The sequence below is a fragment of the Manacus vitellinus genome, unplaced genomic scaffold (genome assembly GCF_001715985.3).
Source record: "Manacus vitellinus isolate BGI_N305 unplaced genomic scaffold, ASM171598v3 scaffold_15_pilon, whole genome shotgun sequence".
In the NCBI taxonomy this organism is placed as follows: domain Eukaryota; kingdom Metazoa; phylum Chordata; class Aves; order Passeriformes; family Pipridae; genus Manacus; species Manacus vitellinus.
Window position 1 is genome coordinate 6038319 of NW_021939122.1, and position 12783 is coordinate 6051101.

General features: G+C 41.2%; 1 protein-coding gene across 1 annotated transcript in view; it reads right to left on the bottom strand.

Moving 5' to 3' along the window:
- The window catches only part of ANTXRL (ANTXR like), a 56970-nt gene that overhangs the window by 13834 nt on the left and 30353 nt on the right, over positions 1-12783 (bottom strand). The window contains exons 14-17 of the mRNA XM_008929851.3: positions 12719-12757; positions 9527-9625; positions 8238-8405; positions 7015-7095 (exon numbers count right to left, since the gene is read on the bottom strand). Coding sequence (XP_008928099.2) covers positions 7015-7095; positions 8238-8405; positions 9527-9625; positions 12719-12757 — 387 coding nt within the window. The remainder of the gene's footprint in view (positions 1-7014; positions 7096-8237; positions 8406-9526; positions 9626-12718; positions 12758-12783) is intronic.

The window sequence follows — 12783 nt, forward strand, 5'->3', positions numbered from 1 at the left end:
AGAAAACTCCTTTGTTAAGATGGATGGCAGATCGCCTTGGGACACAACTACCTTATTCTGCTGCAGAAACCTCCAGTGTTGCCGCAAAAAGCTCTAAGTGTTTGCAGTTCTGTTGTTCCAGGAACAATTCCTATCCAAGACTAAAACTGGCATATAAAACTGGAACATTCAAAGCAAGACTAAGTTAAGATTAAGACCTAACATACATAGATCTAAGCCCTTCAGGTTGTCTAGTATCTTTGTGTTACTTGTACAGACTATGATTTGAGGGTTTTTTTTGGTACCATGACATGAATCACAATAGTTTACACATAAGAACAGAGACATCTGAAACTATAGCTCCTCTGTAGAAAGTAATAAAGCAATACCTTTTGATTTTCAGTTATCATTCTGAACAATAACTTTAGTATGAATATTAGTGAATACACCATCTTACACACTATTTTTTATTTCTGGAGCTTATGAAGAGCTCAAAGTGCTGTTAGGAACATGGTCTGGCCCTCCTAGGATTTATTCTTCCTCTCACTTATCACTGTGGAACTACAGTAGAACAGAAGCAAAGTAACTTATGTAAGCTACAGCCAATGTCTTAACCACAAGGCCAATCCTTCTTCATCCTGTTGTGCACTAAATAACACCAGCCCTAGGACTTGCACCCATCCTTCACAAGAAGGATGTTACCGAACATGCCTCTGTTTCCCAAAGACATGGACAGACTACTAGTTTAACCTGGCAGCAGACAGGCAGATTTCACCTCCATAACCTATTTGTGAATTCCTCTTCCACAACAGAAATAACATGATCCTGGCACAAGTGAGAGGTAATGCAGTATGTGGGCTTCTTGCAGGACAGGAAGTTCATTAGTCACTGATTACATGTTTCCAGCTGCAGTGCTCAGCACATCCTGGGAACTGTGCATTAGGACATTGGTCCCACATGAGAGAGCGAGAGCTTTTTTCCCTCCATGCCATCTCTGCTACAGCAGGAACGAACCTTACAGATACTGGTGTCCTTTGCAAAAAGAAAAAAGAAAGTAGTATAATGGGAGCTACATTTTCATGGAAAGTGACAAAGTGAGATCACCTACTGCAGCAGGCAATGTCCCCGTCTCTTTAATTTTTCAGCAGCTTAAAGATAATTGGCTCCAGAAAGGTTAAGCAAAGGGAGAAAAGCCCCAGTAACAGTCTGAAGGAGCTGTGTGTTGCTTGTCCAGCACACTGTGTAGCTCTGCCAATTATTACTTGGGCAATTACAACACATCTCCAAGCAAGAGGCAGGGAAGCCTATTAAAAGCCATTACTGGGTCTTGAAGAGAAGTAATTAGAATGAGCTCCACATAGCACTGGTACGTGGGCAGCTACCATGGAGTGACAGGCAGTTGCTGCCATCACTGTGGGTTGCATTCAAACTGCTGACCACCTGTAGGCAGCAGCTATAAAGTAATTACTAGTCATTAATAATCCATAAGCTTGGTGTCCCATCATTCATCTAAGGAGTCCCAACTGCCTAGCAGAACACTACACCTCACAGCTGTAAGGAAAGTAAATACATGTGTTCTCATTATTATTTTGCTGTTGGGAAAACCACAGCATGCAGATGTCATGGTCAGCATTACAAGGAATCACGCAAAATTTTAGGGTAATCACACCTTCTGGGCTTTAACAAATCTATCAGATTAAGAGTGATCACTCTGAAAGGGATGCACAGAATAAGGAACCCAAATATTCTTCATTTCAAAGGCTGCTGTTTAAAATTCCAACTATTATGCCTTGCTTAAAGTCACACAGTAACTTAATGGTGAAAACTTGAAAGGAGTTTCTAAAATGGTTTCTAAAATGACCAGCAGCTCCTAATTTGTGACATTTTTGGCTGCACAGCAATCTTTTTATCTTCAGTTTTATGGAACAGAAAAAGGAAAAAAAGCTTTCAGAGTTTTGTACAATCAGCCGGCTTCTAGTCCCCTTCCCCAGGGAAGGGCTTTACATGTGCAAAACCACAGGGTAGTACTGCTAAAGCATTGCTTTTTATTAAGTGAAGTCTCATCAATATACAAGGGTGATGATGATAGCAAAATCTAGTCTACACTCTCACTCTCTGTTTGAGTAACAAAATTTGCAGTGACAATAACGAGATCACTTTCTAAGTCTTTAAAGTAAAAGAGGAATTCTGTCTGAGGAGAAAAATGTTGGGTTTTAGTCAAGGTTTCTGGTAAACTGAGCCTCTAAGAATTTCCTGTGTCAGTATGTGTTGAGAGGCAAAATGGAATGGATTTGCTGAAAGCAGCTACTAAACAGACCATTTAAAAGAAGCACCTCACCTTCCTCTCTGCATATACTGGGGGTTTCAATGTTTACTTGCTGGCATTGGTAACAGCCCCACTTTTGATCCATTAGGCCAAGGGGAAGAGCCTGAAACTTATATTTTATAGAGACTACTGACATCCTGCCCTACCAGCTACTGTGGTTTCTATGAAATAATTCAAGATAACCAGACATTAGTATTTCCCAAACTCCAATCTTCATAGCAGGCCCCTGCAAGCTCAGAAGGACAGTAACATAGTGATGGGAAAGTCCTTAATGAAGTCAGAGTACCTTGAGCAACACACAGGTCATCAGGCCATACGGCCAGTCTGACATATTGCCTGTTGATGGATGAGCAGTCTCCATACTTTAGAGCTTTCTTGGGCCAAAAGAGTGACTGTTGGTCCTCTAAAACCTAGATTTATGGGGGAGGAAGGGACAAATAGCAGCCTAGCTCCAAGGGGTCCATCACTGCAGCAGTGGCACAAATGCCTGTGAAGGCTTCACCTTTGTATATTCCTTCAAGGCAGAAAGCCCAGCAACCCACCGCAGAGCCACTAGCCCTTTTCCGTCTCTTCACTCCTCTGCTGATGCTGTCTGAGAGCTCAGCAAAAATCCATCCCACAAATAACAGCCTAGCTGCTAATGATGGGGTAGAGCTAAGTGTGTTTATCCATTGCTGTCCCATCCTGATGCAACAGAAACTCCTGCTAGAGTTGACCTGAGGAAGCCAAGTGAGGAGGATCCTGTGACCCTTTACTGAGATTCTTGCCAAACTAATAACAAATTTCAGTGGTGGTGGCATGATATGATCTTGAATGAGGACCAAGAGGAGGAGGTGTCTGTAGAGCCAAGCCAAACACTGTGGGCACAGCTCCCAGGAGAAGAGGCAGAGCTTGTGCTTAGCTGGTTTTCTTTAAACAAAAAAAAGCTCCTGTGACTTTCACAGCCAGTCTTATCAATGTCATCCTGCCTAATATTGATGAGTCATCCATCCTGAGATCCTTTTCTGGGTAAATCTGTGGCAGGCATGAGCCAGGGCAGGGAAGCTCTTGGAGCCTCAGCCAGCTCTGCAGCAAGGCACCCAGAGCATGATGCTACCAGCAGCTCAGTTCCTGCAGCACGAGAGGAACAGGGTAAGGAGGCTGGTGACAAGCCCATTGCTCCCAGAGAGCAGGACTGCATGGCACCACTTGGTGTCAACCAAGGGGAGGGGCACAGAAACAACAACTAAGAGAGAAAACAAGAAGAGGAAGAAAACACAAAAGGAAATGGAAGGGAATGTCTAGGGCAGGAGTCGAAGTAAGGCACAGGTAAGGAAAAGAGCAGGTGGTTTGGGAATAGCAAGAGGACCACGACGAAGGAAGAAGCACAGATGGATGGAGAGCAGACCTGGCCACCCAGAACAAAGGACAACAGAAATCCCTTAGAGCAGTCAGTCCTGTATTCGTACACATGCTTCAGCTTGTATTTCCACTGCAAGGCTCTCACATACACTCTGGAATGGATTTCATCATATATATATATATATATATAAATATAAACAGTGACATTTTTAACTTTGCTTCATTGTGGGAGTGGGGAAGAAATCATAACTTAAAAACCTGGGGTAGCAATACTGCCTTTGCTGTGTGGTTTGTAGATCCAAAGAGAAGAGGTCTGTGTTGTAGGGGAAGATGTTGAACAGCTGTGAAAAAGTGTAGCAGAATTTTGCTTCTCTGTGACAAAGCCAGATACATTGGTAAATATACAAAACCCAACAAAACTATTACAGAAAGTTTTTCTACAAATATTTTTCAGATTTTTTTGGGGGGGGAATAAAAGTTTTCAAACCACAGTATTCATTTTCAAATGGTAAGAGAAATTACACTTTTCAAAATATTTTTAAAGATTTTTTTAATGTCAAAACCAAAAACAAGTTGTCATCTTCCCCCTGTCCCAGAAGCCTTATGAAAAATATTTTTCTCCCTGTACTGTGGATGCTCTCTTCTCCATAATTAGTATTTTCATTATGCAGAAAAAAGTGGTTTGCTATAATTTCATCCAGTGTCTGCAAGAAGGAAACATATGCCCAACTGAAGCAGTAAAAATGGAAAATGAAAACTTTTTTTTTTTCAGTGGAGGTAAACTGTGAAAAAAGTTTGGAAAATGTAACTACAGTGAATCTTGTTACCGTGGGAAACAATCTATATCTCTGGTAACTAGAAATATAAAGGTAATTCTTTGACTCATTCTGGGAACTTCAGAGGTAGGAATTTTACAAGTTATGAATCCAAATGTCACTCCCAAAACAGAGTTAAATTGTGTTTCTTCTGCTTTCTAAGTTTTACTGAACAACCAAGACAGCTATGAAATGACTGTAAAATACAACAAAAAAGGCACACTTGAAAAACACAAAGAACTCTTTCCCCTGCCTCCAACCTGCCCCAATCCCTCAAAAACCCACAAATCGAAGCAATCCCTTACTCCAGGATCACCACACAGCCTCTGGATGTCACAGTCTGGAAGAACACCATGCACTAAGGCATGTTAGGCTGAACTTTCGTGTCTGCCCAATACTACACTAAATCCATTGACTGCTGTCAGCACAGTTGTACAGGAGTGACCTTGTCTCCTTCTAGGGTGAGTCAAGCAGAGCTGTGGGCTTGTTCCTGGGGCTGCCAGGCTCCTCCATCTCTGCATAGCCAGAGTTCCAAGATCTCCGTGCTGCTGCTCACTCACAGCGCTGGCCTGATCTTCCCATTCTTCAGCCACAAAGTGTGTGCACATGTGTTTACTCACAGGCACTTAATGTGTACATACAGGTATATTTATACATATATCCCCACCAAAAACCTAACTTACAAGGAGTCAATTCTCTACTGAGAGACTGTTAATAGAAGAGTTACTCAAACAATAAATAATAGCCTTGCTCCTTTCTACACTAATTTTCTCCATGAAATGCAGGCCTGTGATTTTTTTTTTAACAGCAGAAGGACATCATTTTCTTGTTTCACTTTCAATATTCTTCAGCCTTAGTTAATTTCACAGGCCAGGGAACAGAGATGATTTTATGATTCCACTGAATCTGGATCAATAGGATTCTTTCCACCCTATTTCCCAGATGTACATTTGATTTTTCTAATGTTCTCCCCAATAAAATAATCCTACAGCTCACTCTGTTTTACATTGCCTCTTTTCAGCCCCTTGCTCTCCTCGCAGCAGAGCTGAAAGGCAAGGAACTGAGGATCCCTGTTCAGAGTCAGCCCCCTGCATGTTTCTTGACCATGCAGGCTAACAGAGGCTCTGTTGTGCTCTGCACTGATAGAAATGTCCCAGCCAAGGGAGTGAAAGGCAGAGGATAGATTCATATTATACAATGTTAGCTATCAAAATACAGCTGGACCTAAAGAGCCTATTCAGAACCTCTAGATCGTGCTTTAAAAGTAAATAAGGTGTCTCAAACAGCTGCCTTAAAAATGCAGCTTAGTGAAACAGTTAAGACCATTTTACAAAGTAGCATAAGAAGCTGGGTTTGTTCTATTAGTTTCCTTAAAAGCCAAAAAAAAAAATGCAAGAGATTAAACTTTAAATACTGAAGTGGCATATTTGGTTAATAACTAGACAAACGCCATAATAGGATTTTGTTAAAAGCCAGAAACATGCAAATTATTTGCCCTAGATGATGCAAATTAGGGTTAGTTTTAAATTTTGTTAGGTGTGAAAGTGACACAGGCAAACAGGCCCAGCATTAGGGCCTCTCTACCACTCCTACCCCAGAAAAACACTTTACGGCCCCTATTGCCACAACTCTGTAACTCCTTCCCCTGAGAGCAAAGGTGATGAAATGTATGGAGTCTGGCCACAGGGAAGAGAAAGATGCTGCCATCTCTGCTTAGTCCTCATGTTTCAAAGTGCCATCACAGAAATCCAAACCAGCACTCAATTCTTAGGGAACTGTCCCCTCAGAATAACAAAATAGAGACAACCATAATGGTGCCAGGCTCTCATGAGGAAACTGAGAGCTCTGAACTAAGCTGTTGCCAGTGACCAGGCACAGTACATAGACATCTTTGTGGTTCTGAAAGGCACAAACTCCCTGTTTCCTCCCATGAGGAATCTACTCCTGACCTATTTTTGGCCAATAGACTTCATCAAGGCAGGAGATACTCTCTGCCTATACATAGGATATGATTGCAAAATGTATCTGCACAGAATTCAACAGCAATTTTGTTCTCCATTAGCCTATTTGTTTTTTCATTACCTGCACAGTTCATGATTTCTCTCATTAATCACTAAACTCCATTATTAAAGCCGAGAAACATTTTTATGAAGTTGAGTAGAAAACATAATTACTGTTGTAGAACAACCACTGCATATTAAATTTAAAACAAGCAGAACCCACGAGCAAAGAACCTGTCTTTTGACTTCAACATATTTGTCCTGGAAAAAAAAAAGGCAAAGAATTTATATGACTGAAACAGTTCTCATATACTATTGTGACCAGCCAGCTCCTTCTTCATTCTTCTCAAGTTATCACAGTGGAGACATTGCTGTTGACCTTTTGGGACAATACTTTTAAACAGATGCCACAGCAAACATTTTAGCTTGTTTTGAAAAATCTGTTTCTTGTCAAAAAAAAAAAAAAAAAGATGGGCTGGTTGGGAGGGAACAGCATTGCTGCTGCTAACAGAGGAGTGACATGTGACATGCCAGTGCATTTGTGACACCTTACCTTATCCCCTGGCTGTGGTCGCATAAGAGAGACTTGATCATAGCCCCGTCGAACCAAAGCCCACAGTGCGTCAAGTTTGCCCTGGAATACAAAACCAACAAGATATGACCAAGAAATTTGGTGAAAATAGCATGAGATGAAACTACAGGTGAGTTAACACAGCTTTCCTGTATTAAACTGTCTGCACACGCACTGGTCCTGTGCCCTCACCCTCTGTACACTGCTTATCTGGACAACCAGAAGGACCTCTATGGGGTAACACATACCCAATATGCAGTGGGCCAAATTCTGTCTGCTCAAAACTCACTGAGGATGACAGAAGTTTCATGTGAGCAACTCCCTCAGGAGAGACTATCAGACAGGTGTTACATTAAGGTATTAATGTTACTTGAGGTGTTACAAAAGGCAAAACAAAACTACTGTACTTATGGGAAGAGAGCTGGAACACTGATAAACAGCCACAAAGCTTTAAAATTCACAGATACTTTCCTGACAATAAATTCAAGCACTGTTTAATTCATCTGTGACTATGGTGGGGAGGGGGGAACTCATCCCACAGAGTACTGTTTTGGGACATGGCCACAGATTTCTGGGATGAGCATGGTATGCTGCTCCCTCAGCCATGTCAGCCCTCCAGTTTTCTTCTCTGCAAGCAGAGATAACAGCTATTCCCTGCCTCAAGGGCTGTGTGAGGACACATACATTAAAAGACATCGAAACACTAGATACTATAATTACATGGGGAAAAATGGGGATGAAAGTGTGGAGAGACTGAGTGACTTGCCCAAAAATCAAACACTTGGTCTTGTGGCTGAACTAGAGGAAAACAGAGCTGGACTCCAACCCAAGGCTTTAGCCACGATGCAGTCAAAGCAAGTATGGTGCACTTTATCCAATCCTCTTTTTGACTGCCTTGAGATGGCATAAAACAGCATCCTGCCCCCCAGCAAGAGTTGAGCAATCTGTTGTTACAATCCACTGTATCTAGAAAGACAGTGAGTTGAGGAAAGGCTCATGCCCTTCACTCTTCCTCAAAAATCTATGGCAATGCAGTGCCAGGTCAGATGCATGTTCCAAGAAACAAGCAAAGCTGAGGATTAACAGCTACTTTTCCAAATAGGTTTTCCCAGCTCTGCAGAAAGAAAGGTTGTGCTAAGGAAGCGGGATGTAGTATCATATATGACATGAGAGACTTGATAAAAAATGAGGGTCAGACACATTACCTTGATGGGAGTGTACCATTTTCGCTGGGAAGGTGGTTTTCTCACATGGGGCTTCTTTGGCTTAGGTTCCCAGGGCTCATACTCCTGTTCTGGCAACTTAATAATAGCGTTTTTGGGTTTCTCCAATTTTGCTCCTTCCTCCGTTGACCCCTTGTCTCCCCATCGCACCTGAAGACAGGAGAGCACACTGTAAGTAGAGACACTTCAGCACTCCCCACTGGTAAGAGGTTTCCACAGACATTAATCTAGTTCCCATCAGATGTCCCAGTGCCACCAGAAATGAAGTCAAATTTATGAAAGCACCGAACTCCCACCGTAATCAGAAATACACATTTAAGAGTAAAATAGTCTCATTCAAAAGCTTCTTGAACTACTAGCCTTTTCACCTTCCAGTAATTTAAAGTGGTGTGGGAATTCACAGCATCTGGGGCAGATGAGAATCATTAAGGCTGGAAAGACCTCTAAGCTGATTGAGTCCAACTGTCCAACCATTAACCCAGCAGCACCATGTACGCCATTAAACCACATCTCAAGTGCCACATCCACACACCTTTTCAGCACTTCCAGGGATGGTAATTCCACTTCTTCCCTGGACAGCCTGTTCCAACTCCTGATTACCCTTTAAGTGACATTGCTAGAAGTCATCTTTAGGCCCTCAGCTGATACAGGTGAATGACAATCACTGACTCCCTGGAATGTACATGCCACAGGACACCACAAGGCAGATTCTTTTCACAGTGACACTTCACTTACACTTCAGGACTGACTGGTGTATGAATTGGATTTGATTCATTGGCCAATTTCAACATAGATGTGCTTTTGTGTATCAGGAGTTAATGCTTAAATGGAAGAAAAAAATGCAAAAGAAAAAGAAACATCACTGGTTTAAAGTCCTCAAACCAACTGCCTTCAGCCTTTGCATAGATGGCACCCTCAAATACTTAAAATCAACGTAGCCCTGTCTGAAGTCTTTCTGACAAGAGAACTGGACACAACTGCACTGAAGAGTTTGACTGGGTAAATTAAAACCTCTTTTAGTGTTTATCTCATTTCTTACCCTGCAAATTTTCTCTGGTTTATAATGCTAGATTCATTTAATTATTCACGTAAATGATAGCAGCTTGATCTCTGTTACTTGGACAGCAGGTGCAAATCAGGTCAACAAGCCCTAATTAAATCCCAGCCTCCAGTTTATCAAGGTACCTTTTCAAAAGTCACATAAAAACATATTGGTACAATTTTTAACTAAATGTGATAGGTTTTACAACACTAAAGAATAAGCCAAATACCTCCATCCTCTTAATCCCACCAACACCTCGACCTCCATAATAAGATGCATCCACGGTTGGCCACTTTTTCTTTGGCAATCCATCTTCATCATCTGATTCCTGTGGGAAAGACAAGGAGATATTACAGCTGTTCTCACATAAACAGCAAAAACTATGGAAAACAGCTGAATATCCTATGGTCCAGTCCTTGGATATCTGGCTTTGTGTGTTATACTTATTTGCTGATCAAAAAAAAAAAAAGTCTCTTGTCTCTGCAGCTGCAATTTTAACTAGGAAAGCCAAAGAAGACTGTCTATTCCTCTCCCCAGGCAGCTTTTATTAAGTCAAATATGCACTGAGCTCCAAAATCCCAACTGACTTGTAAGGGATGGCAAAATGCAGATGAATCTCCCACTATACTGGATTGCCACTATGCTATGCAGAAAATGCAGCAATCAGTTAGCCCAAATAACTAATTTATTAATTGCACTTTTAGAAATTATTGTCACCTAACAGAGGAAAACACAGTGAGTTTTCTACACGTTCATCAGACCCTTTTCTCATGGCAGTTGAAACAAGTTATTCTACACCACTTGATTCTTTGCAGGCTCAAGCGGTACAGTTTGAAACCAGGAATCAGACAAATTGTCATGGAGCTCAGATCCGGAACAATTAGGAACACTGCAGGTTATTTTTAAGGAACATGCAAGTCAGAATCAGGGACTTACTTCAAGTTCATTTTCTATTCTTGCTTAACTAAAAATTGGCAGATATTTCTGGTTTGACAACCCTGGGGACACATCTCCAGCTCTATCATCTTGAGCCAGTAGAAGTCACTGATATATGAATAGATTTCTCAGACTCCTCATCATGACACTAAGTTAAGGCACCTGAAAGTCACACCATGACACTCTCCAAGTACACACATAAATGAGGAAAGGGCCCAACAAGCCTCCTACAATATTATTTTCATTCCTCACACACTAACAAAGACAAATAACTCTACCTCATGCTGGTATGCAGATGCGTGTGCTGCTCTTGGACTGGCCATGCACAGTGTTCTCTGCTAATTTTCATCAGTACAGGTATATTTCTAGAAACACTACCTGGACTTAGTTTTTAATTAAAAAATAAAATTAAAAGAATCAAGTGAAATCCAAATACTGTAGATGGACATAAATTACTGTCACATTACTAGTTGACAGTTTCTCAAAATTGTCTTTTGTGTTTCTATTGGAATGTATCAGGAATTGACAGCCCAAAAGTCAAGAATAGTTTTTTAAAAACATGATTTAATTTTTATTTGTTTGTATTTAGCTCTTAGGTTATGCCTTGGAGAAAGGATTCCATCAGTTATTCAGTGACATGTGATCTCTCAGCTATGGTTCAACGGGTCAATTCCTCCAACAAATTCTTCAGTATGGCCAGGAAAGGCTAGAGCTGACATTTCCATGAACTAGCAAGGGGAGTTTGAGTTTGGGGTTTTTGTTGTTTTGTTTTGGCTTTTCGGTTTGGCGTTTTTTTATGATTTATTATTGTTGCATTTTGGTTTTATCCTAATTCAGGGAAATAAATATACAAGAAAGGTATTGTGGTTTGGTGTTGGGGTTTGTTGCTGTTTCACTTAGTTAGTTTTTTTTAAAGAGTATAACAAATGCACAAATTTTATCCCACTTCATGCCACATCTAAACCAGTACCCAGTGAACTACATCAGCATTTTTAATATGTTTATATTTAACTGTGAACCTGAGTACTATATAAAATACTCTGCCTCTTCTATGAGATATAACACAGATTTCAAGCATTCATGTCTAACAGCTCTTGCTGCTGGCAAGCCTGACACTGGCAAGACACAGTTAATAATGACAGTTGATATTTTTCCAGCTAATACAGGATTTATATGAAATATCCCCAATACTGAACATACAGCATAGAAACATTTACAGCTACCACATGGAAATCTAATGCTTGTGGTTAAGTTTCACATAACTATATACAGTTTAAGAGCAGCAACACCAAACTGCATCAGCTAAAGGGCAAGTCACCATATCTAGAGAGGCTAGTGCTAAGTGTAATGAAACAACAACCCATACTGGATAAAGACAAGGCCAAGTAATGAGATGGATAACATCTGTATTCTGCGTTATTCCTGGAGGCTTACATCAGTTTAGTCTCTTTTTTTGCATTTAAAATTTCTGCTGATGACAATAATTGCAAAGCATCTGGGAACTCTGCTGCAGGGGTGTAATGCTCTCTGCAACCTTCAAACAGAGCACAGCTGTAATTGCACACTTTGTGATAACACTAATCACACTAAAAACATGAATTTTGGTGTGTATTCTGAAGTTAAATTGTTACAGTGCTCAGGACAAGCAACAGGATCACATACACAGTAATGGTGGCCTCTAGCAACCTCAAAACAGCAGCTGTCGTTGCCTCCTCATATTCATGCCAAGTTACAGCAAGTTAGCAGCAAACTGTAAGACTCTCTTGTGGGTTACCAAATATTTTTCCATCATTTAACTGTCTATGCCTATGAAAGAAATAAAGGCAGGCATAAGTTTTCTCTGGAGTAATTTTATTTACTTCTTCTATTTTCATGAACTTAGTACAGTGCAGCTAAGCTGAGGTCAGGGTCAGTGAGTTACTGTCTCCAAAAGAGCTAAATAGAACCCTGCCTCAAACAGCACAACCTAAATGACGAAAGGCTAAATGTCCTTCCAAAGGTCACTCTGCAGAAGAGCCACTGCCAGGGCAGGCTTTTGTCTCCCTCTCCTGTAGCAAAGCCACAAGAATGTGGCCTTTGCTGTCCTTTCTTCCAGCTGCCAGACTGTTCCTTACTGCCAATCTGCGCTAAACTCCTGCTGAGAACAATGTCAGCTTTACTGGAGGAGGGACAGCTGTCAGCACAGACTGAGAAGCAAAGACTTGCTTACACACCTGTTCAAAGCACAGCAGAAGGAACGAAATACCATAGGAACTGTTGGTCTGTGGACTTCTGAGTTATGCAATTATTTTCTCTCTGGGTGGAAGCAGCCTTGCTGTATGTATATAAAGAAGCCAGAAGGCAGAAATAACTGCCCTGACCTAGAGAACTTCCTTTCACAGCCTTCAAGGTGTCATTAAGACACCTACAGGGGTGATATTCCTGGGCAACACAATACACTACAGTGGCTGCAGAAAGTGCAACAGCTCCAAAATAGCATACTCACAGGCTCTGGGGGGGGTGGTGGTGGCGGCTCCTTGATCACCTGGAATATACAAATATTGGGAGAAA